General features: G+C 43.3%; 1 protein-coding gene and 1 long non-coding RNA gene across 5 annotated transcripts; one reads left to right on the top strand and one right to left on the bottom strand.

Annotated features, from left to right (window-relative positions):
- Positions 1–24: 24 nt before the first annotated feature.
- On the bottom strand, positions 25–17,675 carry LOC122413417 (uncharacterized). 4 transcript variants are annotated; one of them, XM_043423739.1, is made up of 4 exons: positions 17,450–17,675; positions 2,918–3,302; positions 1,095–2,352; positions 25–970 (listed from the first exon to the last, which is right to left on the bottom strand). In XM_043423739.1, exons 2-4 carry the CDS (start codon positions 3,028–3,030, stop codon positions 692–694), a joined length of 1,650 nt encoding a protein of 549 aa, XP_043279674.1. In that variant the 5' UTR covers positions 3,031–3,302; positions 17,450–17,675; the 3' UTR covers positions 25–691. The 4 variants fall into 4 exon arrangements, with proteins under 4 accessions (XP_043279674.1, XP_043279676.1, XP_043279675.1 ...); XM_043423741.1 differs by lacking the exon at positions 17,450–17,675 and adding an exon at positions 5,753–5,989; XM_043423740.1 differs by lacking the exon at positions 17,450–17,675 and adding an exon at positions 3,580–3,903.
- Positions 4,059–10,785, top strand: LOC122413429 (uncharacterized). The gene is made up of 3 exons (XR_006261545.1): positions 4,059–4,532; positions 9,167–9,526; positions 9,652–10,785. It is a non-coding gene; the product is annotated as an uncharacterized lncRNA (long non-coding RNA).
- Positions 17,676–17,690: the final 15 nt, after the last annotated feature.

Raw genomic sequence — 17,690 nt, 5'->3', positions numbered from 1 at the left:
GTTTTTTTTAATGAAAAGCCTCAGTTCAAACAATAAGTTCGTTTATTTTTTGCCTGCTTAATATGTTGTCTTCGCGATATACAGTACGTTCTCCACGAGATACATATATATATATAACAAGAAAAGTGAAATCGTCATGGTCACAGCCACTATATTGCTTTGCGGGACAAAATCTTAGCAGGATTAAGTCCGCACGTCCTATTTAATAGTAGAATACGATAATAAGGTACTGAGAAATATGAGTGATATCCGGTGTGTCATCAGGACACGACAAAAGCACACTCGTGATAATTATTGATTACACAAATAATAATAATTATTATTATTATTTAAAATAATAGCTGCAAACGAAAAATTTGCATGTACGAATAACTTGGCTAGTTGCATGAATTTTGACACGAACAATACTTTTTGTAATGAAAAGATCATTTAAATTCGATCAAAATTCGATAAAATAATGAAAAAATGCTCCTAACTTGCCAAGCGTAAAGGCATCTTCAGTTCGATAATATTCTAATCGTTTCGTATAATTTTGATTCGAAAATTACAAAAAAATATAATATTTCCTCTTGTTAAATAGCCTTAGAAAAATTCATGGAAGCCATTGATTTTCGATATATTCGCGTAAAGTGTTATGATCGAAGGTACGATCTTTGTATATTGGGCAAAACGATGATCCCGCGAGAGTCGTTCACATGCTACCGAATACTTTGCGTCCTTTCGTAACGGACAACGAGACAACGACTACGCTTAAAACGAAAAAGACTAGCCCGAACATTGCCGTGAGCCCGCGGCACCACTGCCGTTTTCGTTTGGCTTTGGCGATCGCGCGGCCCAATCTCTCAGCCCGGTGGCCGTCCAATGTGAAATCGAGATGAGGATCGAAGACCTTTGAACTCTCGGGCCAAACGTTCTTCGCTGATGAATCGCCGATCGCACCGTACGAGGAACTCTCGTCACTGCCGTCGAGCTGTCGAAACAATGTCACTGTTAAGGTCTTTAAAATTTTTAAAATCACTTTTTTTGTTAAAAGGGTTGTTTGTCAAAGTGTAAATCTCAAAAAGTCAAGCATTTTCGTTTCAATTGATACGCACCGTCGAGTAAACGGGTTCTCCGGGCGGACATTTATCTCCGCAATTGTCGTTCGGCCGTCCATTCAATCTTCCAATCGGACTCGTAATACCTTTACAACCAGAATTGAATTGTCCAGGGGAAATATTTTGGCTTCTAGTCGCTTTGCACTCACCAATTTTGGGTTGGTTAGCTCGATAAACGTGAGGAATGTTTGAATAAACGGAATTGGCATGAGGTACGAGGAAGACTTCGGGTGTGACAGCATTTCCAAGGGGATTTCGTATTCCGGGGGTGCTCGTAGATTTTCCTCCGTGGGCGGGCGTTGTGCGAGAAGCTTTTTGTGTCGCGGTCAAAAGATTCTTCACTTCGTAGGGGCACTGGGAGGATGATCTCGAGGAGACTGGCACGTGGAGCCATTTTGGTTTTCCGTAAACCCGAAGATTGACTGGATTAACACCAACTAGGGATTCCTTGCCGGCGCCACTGGAGGAGGAGGAGGATAAGCGATAAATGTAATCCTCGCACGCGACCGAGGACAAGGCTGGATCTTCCTTTGGCTGATTGTTGATGCTACGAGCGACGGTTATGGAAATGTCACGGAGGATTTCTTCCGCTGTCAAATGGTTTTCGGCTTCGATAACGGAGTTGAGGGTTCTCGAAAGTTCCAACAGTACTTCACGAGCGGAAGAGGCTGTGCCGTTGTTCACACACGAATCGCTGTAAGCGTTTGGTCCGCAAGCTCGACAATAATCGCAGCAGCTATAAATGTTTTCATGCTTGCACGTCGCCTCGCGATTTTCGGTAGGAGCTCCTGCAATCTCGCAGTCCAACATTTCGCAACGACTCGAAGGATCGACGGTGCCACGAATATCTCCAAAATCGTCTCCCATGTACGGCCATATGGGACGCGGTATCGTCTCCGCTTCGTGAATCACAGCCAAGTTTGTACCATTTACTGTCGGAGGCTGAGATTGCTGTTGCTGATTCTGCGATACCGCTGCGCTGCTCGCACGAGCGTTCCCTGATGGATGCTGATGATGATGATGATGATGGCGTTGATGCTGATTCTGAGATGGGACCGTTGATGTATTCTTCGCAATTCCAGGATTCGGACAACAACCCGGGTAACAAGAGCCCGCCGATAGTGGCGGCGATTGGCTCGAATAGCCCGAACTCGTCGAGATTCTGCAGCATGTCTTCTGATTCGTTTGTTTTTTTACCGGCTCGTTCACCAAGTGCGACACTTCCGCGTCCGTCCCATCAGACGTGGGATCTATCCTGAAATCGTTCAATAATAATTTGTCATTGAAACATTGACATTTATCATCGAACCAAACCAATTGAATATTCAATAAATTTGAAGCCGTTGAATTGATGAAAAGATCTTGGATGCCCATAAATTTTATTCGCTTATTCATTCAATGGAATAATCAATAAAAATGGGTGCGTTTGAATATAATTTGAAAAATCATGTCGAAGGTGAAGTTAATGGAAATATATGCAAAATAGTAGAACCGAGCGGTTGGGTTATTGCCCCAAGCAGGATGAATATTAATGAAACAAATAACGGATGGAGGAACAAATAATGCGAGTGTATCAAAATAACTGGAAGAGAATAGAAATTTTTGACATAATTCGCAAGTATTTTTTTCCCCGGTGTAGAAAAACCCAAAAATAATGATACCGGTTTCGGGCTATTATTCTCTCCCCGCTGGAATAAACGAGGAAGGGAAAAATGCAAATTTCATGCGAACAAAGATTTTTTTAAATTCACGTCCTTTCATTCAATGTGAGCAAGCAACTCCTCCTTCGTTATTTCCCTTGAAGACGTAAAAAGACGAACCATTCGTTGAACCGCGAAGAATCCCGATGAAGCTGATGATTGTGCTGCGGATCCAGGACGTTAGCCGATCCGACGTCGCTGCTCGTTACCGTTTTGTTACCACGTTGGAGCATCACCTCGTGAGAGGCCGGCAGGGGAATGCACGCACACACGTGCCTCGTAAAAACCTGCCCTGCCTTCACGTATCGTTACGCTATATTGGTATAATAACGCATGGATCGGATGCTGGCTCGTCAAGGGCAAGGAGCCATCGCGGCATACTCTCTTACTTTCTCGTAACTCCGTTCGTTAACCGAACGACAAAGCCGTCGACACGCTTCTTCCCAATTTCATCAACATTGCTGTTTCCTCTCGCGCACGTTAACCAATTTTATTTTCACAAAATCTGCAACAAAAACGTCAACTATTAATCACCATCGAAAACGTCAATTTCTCTCTCTCTCTCTTTCTCTAAACGCACAATCACAATTTGCTGATAATTAATTAGTCGTTTTCGCTTTTCGATAAATCGCTTCTACATTAGCTCGAAAATGCTCGGAACTTTCGCCGCTTTCATATAACGAGACAAAAAAAACGGCAGTTTATAATCACATTCGATTTATTTAGCCATTTGCTCGAATCACAACTTATAATTGCCTCATAAACGTTCATCATGATCGTACTCGTGATAATAATAATAATTTCTGCGGTGTAAATGTGTCGATGAGTGTCACAAAGTTGGGAAAAAGTCGATCCTCATTGCGGCAAGTGTGCAAAATCGTGTTGGATCGAAGAGAAGTTTTCCTGGCTCTCGGAATGCTACGTTTCGCATAAAAATTCTCGCAATTCGCACGAGTTTCGTCGTCGCTTTTCTAAATGTGTAATAATCGGTGAGTTTCGGAGGTCTGGTGTATCACGCGAACGATTGCGAGTTGAGGATTACAGCGAGGATTACCGGCGCGGCTGATATACTTGGACGGCATACATATGAGGCTTCGAGAGGGTGACTCGCTCTGGCGGCGACCGCGCGTGGAATGTCGATGGACGTCAGAGCTGGATATATATCTATAGGGAGATACGTGCAAAGGAGAGTGAGCGCGCTGCTCAAGAGGACGCCAAGAAACAAGGAATAAGGTAAAATGGTGGATAGAGGGCGCGCGAGTCTCTGTCGTCTGGGCGCGATACATATTCCATGCGCTCTCGATTACATTACAAAAGTACTTTTGTAACCCGATTCGCAACGAGTGCTCTGGAGCGGATGGTAAAAGAGGAGGAGAAAAATGAAGCGGAATGGGAGTAGAGAAGAGTGGATGCATGAGAAAAAGTGAATAAAATGAAAGAAAAAAAAAGTGAAAAAGCGCGTCGAAGCTGGTTAAACTCGTTATTGGCGTCACAAGAGGCAGGACAACGCGATATACACATATATATATTTACATCTCTTAGCTCCCGCGAGTGTGCGTTATACGTGTGTGGCGTCGCGTCGTCGGTCTCGAAATATCCAGCCGACCTGCTGATCGAAGGAGACGCCAAGCTCTGTTCAATACACACGAAAATTCCCATGTGCACACATTCCCATCGGTTCATGTACGCGAATAAACAACCTTAAGGAGCAAAATCAACGGGGCACGTTTCCCCGGTTTGTATTATCGACGATTTTCGCATTCGGCGGGTTCGGGTGTACGATCAAGGTCGATTGCGTTTACGAGTTGTTGCATTGCACGATTCTCACTTGCTCTCCCTTGCTTTTATATACTTATGTGTTCGTTGTACGAGTGTTATATATATAAATAATGTACAATTCGACCTCTGTTATGTATTATGTACGTCGAGCATGCTCGCATTGTCATTTACTCTACGGGGATAAGGATATATATATCCCGCATACTTTTGGTACCCTCGGCCGCCCCTGTCTCTCTCTCTCTCAACCTTATGTAATATCTCATCTGATCACCTCTCGCAGGACCTTGAATAGGAAATTTTGGGGATTGAGGTTATGTTCACGAGCGAGTTGAGTCTCCCCGAGATTCCTTGGCAAAATGTAAACAATTTTTTCCTCCTTTTTGTTTACGAAAGTTACGAACTTATTCGGGGGACACAAATCTCATGCGCGCGACCTGTTGATCAGTGCTTTTCTCGTATTTCTCGTTAAATCGACACTTTTTCAGTTGGCTAATTATGCGTGTTTATGAGTTTAACATTTCAAACGATGACGGGTGCGCTCATTGCCGTTACGCCTTCGCGATCGTTTCATTATTATGTTTTTTCATAATCCGCATTTTGGTGGAAGCTCAAATGAGTAAACGAACGTTTTAAACGTGTCAGGGTGATGGAATTCGAAAAGTACTGGATTCACTACGCTCGTTGATTGATCGTTGGACTAAAAAACTGTAATCGCTGTAATTTCGTTTCCTTGTACGGTTTTTTTCAAACTCGATGTGTATCCGCGATAAAAATATATCTATACGGGTTAAAATGGCCCCTCGAGGAAAATTGGCCTGTTTCAATGCTGCAAGAATATTTGTACTCGCGAATCTTCCCAGGGCTATGCGGGATGTGGTTTTTATAGATTTATCGGGTTTTAGTTGTATTTACTCGGGCCGGAGACTTTTACGGTGCATGCGCAAGTTGGTCAATCGCGTCGCGTGCGAAGATTACCGCTGCGAGAGAGAAGTTGCAGCAGGAGGGAATGAGAGATTGGAAAAATAGAGACATAGAACTGTCAGATTTATGGTGATAATTCAACGTACGATGATTTCACATGTAATAATATTACGCCATTAGCTCTTTTTTATTATTCTTGTTTCTTCTTTTTTTTTATTCTTTCAATTTTTTCTTTATTATTAGCTTATTAAGCACCTCGTTCATGATTCCACGAGTTCACTGAGACTGATCATCTGGATGTTCATAAATGCCATTCAATTTGCAAGCACTACACTGATGCACAGAGTTGATTGGTTTTCATAAGTGTTTGTGTCGTTACGCGTGCGCGTGTAACGTTGGCAGACGATCGCGTCTATGGGTGAGAGACGACTCGGTGCTGTGGAATTTAGCGGCTCGTGTTAGCATCTCTCGTAATTGCAAAAACGTAGACGTTTTTGTCTATACACACGCACGGCGCACACACTCGTGCGCCGTGCGTTGAAAATCAAGTGTGTGTGTATACGGTGTTGAATATACGCGTGCGTATGTCGTGCTTCGTGCCCGGTCACACAGTCGCAAACCTGTCTCGAGTAGTCTGTACAGCAGCGCCTCGCGCGACTTTCACTTCTCCACGCGAACGAGGCGAACTTCAACGGAGGCGGACACTTTGTCGGTCTGCCGTAGTGGTTCGTTTTTTTCCCGCTTTTTTGTTCACCTCCGTGTTTTTTCCTCAAAGTACTACAATCACTCATACGAGTAAGTAAAATATATATTGGGAGAGCGAGAAAAGGACGATTTTAACGTTGGGAATAAAAGGCCCGAGAGCAAAGTGAATAACGAAGCATGAAATATCATCTGTCAATCGGAAGAAACGGAAATTAACAAAAGGACGAAAAAATGGCGGAACAAAGAAACAGAAAAACTGCCACTACGGGGGGCGCTCTCGTCGTTCGACGTTATAGACGAAAAGAAGACAATTTAACGGTTTTCCTAACCTCTAAAGGCAAGTGATTAGTTTTTTTCCCTGGTTCCTTTAATGCTACGACGATGAAACGAGGATGTTATGGTAATGCGAGGGAAGACGAGCTCGGGAACACGCCGTGTTTTGTAGTAGTAAAAGTAAAAGACCTTTTGTACGGCGGATTATTTCCCAATGAAACCTTCGTCGAACATCGTTTCTTCATGGGCAAAAACATCTCGTTGAGCAATACACGGAATATATAAACTCTTTGTTCCTACGTGATCCGGAATAATGCTACGATTATATATATTTTTTGTTCTCTTCGAACACGAACGAACGAAAAAAAACGAAAGACAAAATGCCGTCTCATTTTTCAACGATACGTGTGCGATGCTTTGCAACGCTGCACGCGGACTCGAACGTGTATTTGCCTCCTTAAGTATACACACAGGGACGCTTTGGAATCGTTATCGTCGTTCCCGTATAATAAGTAAAAATAAATAAAATTGAGATGCACAAATCTCGGTTGACTATGACCCCGTTATGCACCGAGAACAACATTAAACGTTGCACAATGGAATATTCTTCGTCAAGGATTAAAATAAAAGGCAGCACAGAGGTAATTGCAGTCCATCATGACAAGTGGATTTTTAATGTTATTCGCAACGATACTGGTTAACCCGGGGTCCTTCACCTCGTGTGCACGAATATTATAGGCTCGCTCGCCCGCTCCCTCGCTCCGTCTTTTTCTCCTGAATAGCCACAGTTGCGGGCAAGCGGCGAACGCGAGCTCGCGCGCGTTCAGTGATTCATAACTAATCTCCACTCGGAACGTGTACCAGCCACCTAAGCCGTGTACACGCTATTGCATACGATTGGAAATAAAGATAGGTCTCTACAACCGGATCTCCTAAGAAGTTTCTTCGTCCCCTTCCTCTCTCGCTCAGTCCCGGAGCTCTCGAGAGAGGCGAATGCCACGATTTTATGGCACCTGGGTGCAGCTAAATCTCAGCTGGCTCCGGTGCAATCTGAGCCGGAGTATGGGGTTACCACTCTGATTTAAGCGCGCAGCGTTACAAAACCCCGCGCTCCGGACCTCTCGACTGCCAATCTTTGCGATCTAAATTCTCAGATTTATGCTCTTGTTCTTTTCACAGCTACCGTCGTCGATCCCCTAATCGATAAATTCCCCGCGTAATTGCGCACCTCCAACCACGCGGACTTTTGGCGTTTATCTCTCCGCCACGACGACGCGCGCTCGCTCGCGGGACAAAGACGGACGCGGAGGCTGCGGCTGACTCTCCTCTCCACGAGAATTTAAGGGGTCAACCCCAATTAAAATTTTTCAAAAAATCCATTTTTTTTTTTTATTCCATTTTTGCCAAAGTATCGTACTAAATTCTTATAAAGATCTGGCCCGTCCAAGTGCACTTTTCAGCGACGCTTACTCGGCTGTCTCAGCGCGCTACAGCCTTTGTTAAGGAGGGTGGATCACGAAATCAAAATAATCACAATTTTATCAAATTTCGTGACAACATTATTCTTTGGCATCGAGTACACAATTTTTTTCAAATTTTTTTACCACATGGCTATCGAATGATTGAGCGTTTAATCGAACTTCTTATGCACGAGATTTATAATTGTATTTATGATTGTACACGTGAACTTTAGTGTTCAATTACTCGAGAGCTTGTGCTAGAAAAATCTAAAAAAAATGTATATTCTCTTATATATTTTAAAATAATACATTTACCCGATCCACTCTCCTTAACCCTAGAACGCATGACTGGGGTGTGAGCACACCCCACGCGAACTTCAAACTACGCTCCCGTCCTAACAAGCCACATACATTATCGACTGATTATCGACGGATTTTTTTTATATATAAATTCAATTGAAATTAGTTTTATCGTACATCATTCTTTTCGTTATAAAAAAAACGAAGAAAATGGTGTAGGATAAAGTCAGTTTAGCATCGTAGGATCGGATTTATAAGCAGAAAAAGAGTGGGGTGCGTTCAAACCCCGGTCATGAGGTTGAGGATATGAAAAAAGGCACATGAGGTGTAGGGTTAAACGCGTTTTTCCCAAAATTACGTTTTCGGAGGGCTCGTTGATGAAATCTCCGGAACTAATGGACCGATCCTGACCAAAATTTGACCACGTGATCTTTATGACTTTATGGCTACAGCGCGTGTCACAGGAATTCTGAAATGTTGAGCGAGACTATTTCTTTGTGCAAAAAACGATGAAAAAAACGTGCTTTTTCGTAGTTTCTCGAAAAATGGCGGCAGTTTCGTAATTTTTGGAAAAATAAAAAATCGCACGATTATTCCAGAAATTCTATCAACAGAGCACACCCAACTATTTTTTTGAGGCTGAAGTTTGCAACGTTCGAGTCCAACGGAACGATCTAAAAAAACCCCAATAATTCGACTAATTCTGCAATTTCGTTTCCTGCCCAATTCGCGATTTTTAGTACTTCAACCTACACCGATTCTTCGTGAAATAAAAAATTGGTGGACTACAAACCTTTTTTTCTGTTCGAAAACTCAGTAAAATGAACATAAAAAAATGTTTGTGTGTGTTTGCGAGTGTATTTTTTAAACCTAACGCTTCACAAAATAATTCATTAAAATAGTGTTTTTTTTATTTTGTCCATCTAACTAGGGTAGACCCCTTAAACGGACTCCCAAAATCGCGCGCTTTCGCATTCGCGGCCGCCCGTTTCGGCGATCAAGGTCGAGACTCGCTCTCCCCGCGCCTCTCGCGTGGCCTAGAGTCGTTCTCCCGGTTTATCATCGCATATCTACAGGTACACCGGTATCCTGTATATACAGCGTACCACGAAAACATCTTTGCCCGGAGCTGCCACCTCCGTGCCCGTACACCGGACTCCATTAACATCCCAACTTTCACTTTGCCGAAGGAAAACACCCGTTTGGTGGTAGTTGCTTTCGTCGCTTAGCCCTGCATCGATGACGTCTCGTGTGTTGGGCTTTTTGCCCAAATTTCGGTCCCAAGTTCAAGGTACTCTGAGCCTCTGCTGTCGCGGATTAGCTCGGGTCTAGAAGCCTCGCAGACTCTTGTCAAAATTTCTATTTTCCAAGTAACATTTTTCTGTCGCTTTACATTTTTTCATATTATTTTTTCAGGTCTCAGGGGCATGACCGAAGGCTCGAAAAAAAGGCTCGATTCGTTGGCGAATGCCCGGACAGTGGAATGCGATATCGAGGCGTTTTTGTCTATGCAAAGTGCGCGGAGAAATCGTCTGGGGAGGAGCGGATTGCGGGGAACGCAAGACTCGGCGAGTCGCCCGGCGGCGGCTAGTCGAGAGTCGTAAAGATGATAACAGCCTGGACGTGTATTGATAATTCTCATAAGCAGGCTCTTTCGTAACGGACTCTTGTCTAAGATTGCAAGAAAGGCGGTATTAAGATCGCAGACTTTCGACGCTACGAAAAATCCTCGGACTATCAGCCAATTTCTCCGTTTTTTATGGCCCAATAATTCTCCGCGTGCGTTTAGTTATCGAATAGCATTCGTTGCTCAACGTTGCGAGTCGAGATCCGGTGCTCGGCCAGTGAGAAAAGGAGCAACGCGGAGGATCGTTACGTCTGAACGGTGCGATGTTGAGCGGCGGTTTTAAACGCCGCGATAATCCGTCAGGAACTCGCTTCCTGTTCTCTCCTTCATAGGCTCGATCGATCAAAACTTTTGTGCGAGAATTCAGGGACCATCGTCGTACTCCCGATCCTGAAAGCTGGCAACGAATCCGCCGAAATGAGCGAAATTTTTTTTCCAATTCCTCAACCATTTTCCCCGAACAAATGAATGAATTTTAATTAAATTTAACCCTTAATAGACACACGGGGTATATTGAAGCCGAGCCGTTTTTCGACCGACGATACCAAATAGAAATATCGAGAAAATGGGACTTGCGGTGCCCTCGGTCGATCGTTCGAACCTTTGAGAAGAGAGCCTCATCGTTATTATTTGAAAGGGCCCGTTAGTTTAGTTTTGGTAGTCGATCAAGTCAGACCGTGCGAAGATCCGGGGTCCGATCCACCCCAGCGTGACAAATTTAACTAATATTACCTGAAAGCGTGATTTCTCAGGTTTATAGAAAGAGCTGATTTTTTTTTTTAATTTGAAAATTACGACTTCTACATCAATTTTTGTGAAAAAAGTCTCTTTTCCTGCATTCTTTTCTTTGACATTTTTTTTAACATTAAAAATAACACGAATAGAATAAAATCGTTATGGTCGTTTCTTGAAGGTTCAAAATACATTGCAGTATTTTTATTTTATTTTTTTTACAGTTTTTCAATTATTCATCGTGCCCCAAAGTGAGTGGGATACTTTGGACCCCGCGTGTGACTATTACCCCGGAAACTTGAGGTGTGACTAGTAAGGGTTAAATAATTGAACCCTTTGGAATAACTAAAGTTAAAAAATTGGAGAACTGCCACTTTTTTCGCTCTCTTCTTCGGGGTCTCCGGCATCGCGAGCCTCCGCCTCAGCATCCTCGATCATGACTCAAGCGAGGAACGTTTTTCGGGAGGTTTGTAATACGAGTGATACGAGGGTCGGGCAATGTGCAATTGCCGAGTCTAATTTCCGGCGACAGAAGGCCTTCGGTCCATACTGGAAGAGGTCACACGCGGTCTATGATCAGGCAGACTTTCGATCCCCGAAGAGAATCGACGGGGGGGGGGGGGGGCTCCTTTTGTTGCCATATGCTATTCTCATGGTTAAAACATTGAAACGTGACCGCAACACTTGGCTCGAGTGATGCAACGATAAGGAGCGGACGTGCTCCCGGTGCAATTAAAAAACCATGTTGATCGTTATCCCCAGTGATTATACTCGTACATCAAGACGAAGGAGTGATTTCATTCCCCTTCTCAGTCCCCCCCCCCGCGGCCTCATCTCGAGCCTCTTTTTTCCTTCTTTCTCTTTGACCATGAATACCAAAGTTCGCGTATTTCACTCCGCAAATGACTTTTTATCGCGCGGTAATATCACTTTTTCACAAAGGAGCGAACTAATTCCCATGGAAAAAAATAAATACGAGAGGGAAAAAGATACGGCGACTGTGAGCGGCAGCCTAGCTCAAGGCGAAAGAAGCGGCTCGCTCGCTGTCCCTCGCCGGTCCCCGCGCGCGCACTCGCGGTGAATTATCGCTCACGCGTATATGCACCGTTTTATAAAACACTGAATTATTTATCGAGCTCAAGCTTTTCACGAGTTCCGATTATCTCGTAATCCTCCCCCTCGTTTATACTCTAGAAGTTTTTTCTCCTTTTTACTTCTATGTCCAGCCCGTTGAAAAGGCTCTCGCGGAGCGTCCTTTCGTTTCTAGGTCTCAATGTTTCTCAGCGTTCGCCCCGCTCCGCGCTCGTAAGTCACTTTGTCTCCGGGGATACGTCTGACAGCGGCGTTCGCTTCCCACAAATCCGTGACTCACACAATCGATTATTCTTTCGAGAGGCTTAGCAGGCGAAACCAAATTGCGGTCGACGCGAAAGCGCGGAACTCGCGGAGCGGAACAAAGCGTCGCCGCATATTTCGAGACGCGACGCGGTCCTCGCGTCGCCGTGGAATCGCATTTTACGAAGAAACGACCGAGGGACATTTTCCGGGTGGACCAAAAATGGGGTGTCCGTCACCGAACCACTCATCGAAGCTCCGCCCCGGCGGGGGGACGGGATTTTCAAAATTTCCTGTTTTCCACGTTTACAAACATATTTTTGCTTCCTCATACAGGAAGCTATGTCATGATGAACTTTTTTTTCAACAGTTTTCAATGTCAATGTGCTCGAAATGTCCAAAAACATCGAAAAATCATATCTAGAATAAATGACCGGACGTGTGTGCGTGTGTTATGGCACTGCAAACGCTTATAACTCGGAAACACGACGCTCAAGTTTCCAACGTTGGTGTCCAACGAAATGATCTAAAAGAACTCTCAAATAATTCCAGTAAATCTCCAATTTTCTTCCCTGCCGAATTTCCAATTCGTTATTTTTTAAGCCACATCAATAATTCGTTAAGTAAAAAAATAATTAATTGTAAATCTTTTTTTCATTCATTTCGTTGAACTACAACGTGGCGAACTTCAACTTCGTTCGGAAACGGTTTGAGATAGAGGGCTACCGTTTTGCACAGATGTTAATCTGTAAAAGCTCTTCAATCTCTGATAATTTTGTCAGAATTTAAAAAAAAAACTACGAATCCTACGACGTTTTGAAATTTTCATAAAAAGGATGTCGACGTTATAACTTTCGAAAATTTTAAGATTTATTAATAATTTTTTTTTTTATAAATAGCCTATCGTAATGGGAAGATTGGTATTAAATTTGAGGAATATCGGTTGAGCGGTTTAAATTTTATGATTTTTTTAATTTTACGTAAGTATGAGTTTTTCGAAAAATCGTCTAACCCCTTCAATTTTTTGAAATTTTGTAAGATATCGTGTATAAGTTTGTACTTCCTCTATACTCTCCAGCAAAGTTCTCGGAATTATTTATTTTCAATGTGAATAGAAAAACGATGAAAATTGAAAGTTGCAAACTGTTTTTTCTGATGGCTCGTCATTTAGTTTTTTTTTTTTACTGAATTTAAACAAAGAGATAAATTAAAGTCCGTAAAAGAAGGTAGAGAAAATACATTATTTCCTTGTATACAAAAAAAATGCTAGAAATTAAAATTTGCAGCATTTTAAAAATTTTTCATCGTTGCGTTCGAGATCCTCGTCCGGTGATACGCGGGGAGTTTGGAGGAAATCCGACGAGCGAAACCCACCCCCGAAGGGTATTGTTTACGAGCAGCCACGGGCGAGGACAACACTCGGATGGGTGACCGCTTGGGCGTGCACGGGCCCGCGCATCGGTCGCTGAGCGGGGGCAATTTTTTCTCGAGTTTTTAATGGTTGAGTCTCAGTAAAATGTAGCCTCCATCGGCGGGTTGTCCCAAGTGTGAAAACGCGACGCCGCGCAATTGTTTTTATCCGGGGGGGGGGGGGACAGGAATTTCTCATCTTCGCGGGGTACCGCAGCCATGATAAAAAAGGCTCGCGTCCCGCCCAAGAAAGCCCGAAGATGCAGGAGCGTCCATCTTTAAGTGCTGGGATCGCTTCTCCTCTCTCCATCTCTCGCGAAAAATATTTGATTTACAAACTTTCACTCGAAACGCGCGAGCATCTCGCGTACAGGGTACATGTGACGTCGCGCGCGGCGCCTTCGAGTCAGGGCCGTTGGTCGTCGTTGCCGCGACACATGCGCGCGAGCGGTGCGAAAAAATACTAAAAATAATGAGACTGAGCGAGAGCGAAAAAAGCGCCCAGGGAAAATGGTGCGTGTCTCGTTCGCGAGGCTCTCGTTCATCCGAGGATAAGCAAATACCGAAAGAATGCATTAATTGAAAGAAAAAAAGCGAGTCCCGCGATTAAGAGCAAAGTATAATTAACAGCTTAACAAAGAGCAGCAAAAAGGAACAGGATTAAGAGAACGAGGGAGCGGGCAGGAGCGATAAAAATACCGATAAAAGAAGGAAAAAATTGAGGCAAACGGGATGAAACGAAAGATCGAGTCGCGCGAACGGGGTCTCTGCTCGCAGGTCGAGGTCGTTGATGGTCACGTGTGTTTTCCGAGCTGCGACTGCACGCACGGCGAGATCCGAAAAAACCCACCACCGCGGTCGAACGAGCAAAAAATAAAAAGCAAAAACTCTGTCATTCGTCGTGCGTTCGAACTTCATATCGTACTACGCGAAGAGCATCCCTCTCTTCTTCGACATTCTCTATCGTCCTTCTCTCGCCCGCCTCCCCTCCCCTCGGCCGATCCTTCCCCCACTCGCCCCACCACTCGTTCACCCTCGGTGCTCATAACATTCGTTTTCTCATTTTCTTTTTGTCCGATCTCGGGGACGTGTCCTACGTTGGAATTTCAATTCTTCGGGCTAAGAAAGTGTGCCTCACCGCGCGTCAATTTAATTTTACCTCCACCATAAACCCATCATCGTTCCAGCAGCAGCAGCAGCACCACCACCACCACTTTGCACCAACGTCGCTTTATTAATACAGTCTTCGTTGATCCTCGCGATTGCGTGATATTACACGTGTATATTATTTTCCATATTAATATATATGTATATACGTGGATATGCCTGCGTCACTCTGGCCAATCCGACACGACGCGAGAGAGAACCAGTCGTTCGCCGGTTAGGTAAGACGTGACTGTGTTAACCTCGAATTATTCTGTGTAAGATGCATTAGAAAATCGCTCTTTGTCCACACTTTTTCTTCTTGTTCGTCATCGAACGAAATTTCGTTGTGGTTCCGGGATAACCGTGAATGTAACGAGCAGCTCAATATTTCGATCGAGTAAACGGTCTCGCATCGACATAACCTCAAAAATGTGTCGCTCTCCGTTCGAAAAATGACGCGAATCCGTTCGAATTTCTGACGGAAAAAACTCGTTGAAAGTTCGACAGGAGTCGAAATCGGTTGAGTTGAGACTCGGTGAGTGGAATTCATGCCTCTTTTACATGTGCGCACACGAAAAATTGATACCTCGAGGATATTTCGTAAAGTAACGAACGAATAGCCAAAGGGTTCGCGTCTCGTGCTAATAATCATGTTCGAGATAAATTGTAACAAAATAATAATGAAACTGTACTACTGGAACGAGAGAGCCGGGGGTAAAGAAATATTGAAATGTCAGATCCCCCATAATTCGGACGATTTTTCAAGCATACTAATCGCACGCAAATATGCGGGCATTGTTCGACCGCGTATGATTGTGCAAGCGTGGGAAAAAACTCGTCGCCATTACGAAATTGAACATATTTACTATTACGCTGGTTCGGTAATATATGTATTATTTCACGCCGTTTCTTTTTTACGAGCGATAATTTTGGTTTTTGTTTCTTACGTCATTGTCGCTTTTCTTTTTTTCGTGTGTTCTTACGATAATTAAAAGCGTGTATTTCCGCTGACGCAAGACGACGATTTGCATGCTTCGTTACTTTACAACCGAATTATATGGATCCACGCGCATACGCTCCTAATCCGGCGGGACGATTCGTGCTTTTTTTAATCAAATTTTTAAATTTCTTTCTAAATAACAATGACTCGGGAGTGTGCAGAGAGAAAGTCCACGCTGCTTCGAAACCCTCGGTGACTGTCATAAACCTCACAAATGTCATTATTACCGTTTTTTCTTTGTTTCATCGTTCGCTTTTTTTGCTCGAATCTTATTTTTCATCGCGCCGTTCGAACATGGTAGACAGTTGCCAACGAGAGCGTCGAAAAACTTTCAGCTTCGGTCAACTGACGACGAGCCTCACCGTGCCGACACAACTCAATGACGAGATGATGTATATTGATGTACGATATGAATTGAGACTTTCGTTATTAGTCATACACTTCCGTCATCGGAGATACGCGCATGGAGAAAGTATTCGGCTATAAGTGTTCGCGAGACCTGAGAGAGGCTCGTTCCAGCATCGCTCCCCCCCTTAGGCGAAAAAATATATATGCACAGTCAACCGTAAAAGCAGCAGTTTGCTTATTCAAAGAAAGATATCTCCATTTTTTCTCTCGTTGCGACTACGTTTTCTATCTCTCGCTCGTTTTCCCTCTCGGTTGTGTGTTACGTCAAAATGTTCGTTTACACATACTGGAGGATTATGTTATTGCAAGAGACGTGTACGTGACAGTTTGTCTGTCAATAAGATCGCTCTTACTCTTTTTTTCTCTCGCCAGGAATCTCGCTCCTTTTTCTCACGTATCTCCATGACAAAATTAATGCACGTGAGATCTTTTCTCTTTCACTTTAAGCCCATTAGTTTTCCTATCGCATTCTATCTGTTACGTATGAAATTTTGATTTTCACGTAATTCCCAATTAACCATGCTTTTTTGGGCCCACGCTCTACTTTCTTTTTTCCCAATTTCAGTTCCAAGCGCTCAGAAAACAATCATGAGGCGCGTCGCTATTTTTCGCTCATAACCTCTTTCGTTTGCTTCTCATTTCTTCTTCAATGGTTTCAAAACTTTTTTTTTCCGAAGAGAAAGGACACTTTCGAGACTTCCACTTTTACCGCCCACCCTTTTCGCGACTCTTACTATAAAATCGCAGGATCTTTCGTACTTTTTTTTTCGTTTGAATTCATCGATGCTTTGACACAACGATATTTCAGCAGGCGATTCGATCGTATGGAATCTCGGGTTATTGGAACTCGTAAGAGGTTCTCGACTCAGGAATAATACCGAGGCAAAAATTTTGTTTTTCACATTCTACCGACAGCTACCACGCGCGGATACAAGATAGTATTGTATCGTCGACAAGAATTCATGGATTTCATGTCCGGAATTATCTCGCTTATTCTTCATTGGAGTTTACGAAAATTGAGAAAATTTGATTTTTATCTTTACGGACGACCGCTTTTGTCTTCATTGTTAATGCGCTTGAGACAAACGAACTCTGATCAATTGGCGTAGTTACGAAAATATTATGTTCTCAATACCGTAACGGGATGTCATTAATTCGCACGGAATTTTCAACATTTTTTAGGAACTCGATGGCGCCGCGTGATTTATGAATTATGCAAATAAACTATCCTCGGGATTTTTATAAAAAGACGCGTCCAGGGAACTGGTCAAGGACGTTGAAACTTTACATGTATTCATATATGGGCAGAAAACTGTAAAAATATACGTATGAAAAAATCCCATTTCTATAAAAATGTTTTTCGTGTGTACTTTCAGTTTCGACTAATCCGACATTCCCATTGATATTTTTTGATTCGGAACGCGAACTGCGACAGAGTGATAATTTTTTCGTGGACAAAAAATTTTTACGATAATCACGAGGCGAATCGAATATTCGGCAATGGCGGACAAGATCGAATTTGCTAACGGTGGCTAAAACTAGTGAAAAAACCTTACCTGTTAAAATGTCGACCGGTTCCAGACGAAACGAAGTTTTGTAATTGATGATTCTGGAAGTGCGTTTTAAGATAAAAATCTTTTCTTCAGTAGTCGAGAGGGGAAAAACTTTCACGCGTCATAAAATACTGTTGTATATAAAAATAAAAAAAATAAAAAAAGTAAAATAAAAACATAAAAATAACACACACGAGAGCATGCACGAACGCGATTTGTTTGCGCTCTCGGTCGTGCACTCGCG

Source organism: Venturia canescens, chromosome 7 (assembly GCF_019457755.1).
Source record: "Venturia canescens isolate UGA chromosome 7, ASM1945775v1, whole genome shotgun sequence".
Lineage (NCBI taxonomy): Eukaryota > Metazoa > Arthropoda > Insecta > Hymenoptera > Ichneumonidae > Venturia > Venturia canescens.
Note: the sequence above shows the minus strand (reverse complement) of the source record. Positions and strands in the feature narration are given on the sequence as shown.

Bases quoted from the DNA above. Each gene is read 5' to 3' on its own strand.
- LOC122413417 (XM_043423739.1), bottom strand. From the start codon at position 3,030: ATGCTCCAACGTGGTAACAAAACGGTAACGAGCAGCGACGTCGGATCG. The intron at 2,353-2,917 runs GTTCGTCTTTTT...GAACGATTTCAG, and splicing joins TCTTCGCGGTTCAACGAATG to GATAGATCCCACGTCTGATG. The intron at 971-1,094 runs GTGCGTATCAAT...TTGTTTCGACAG, and splicing joins GAGAACCCGTTTACTCGACG to CTCGACGGCAGTGACGAGAG.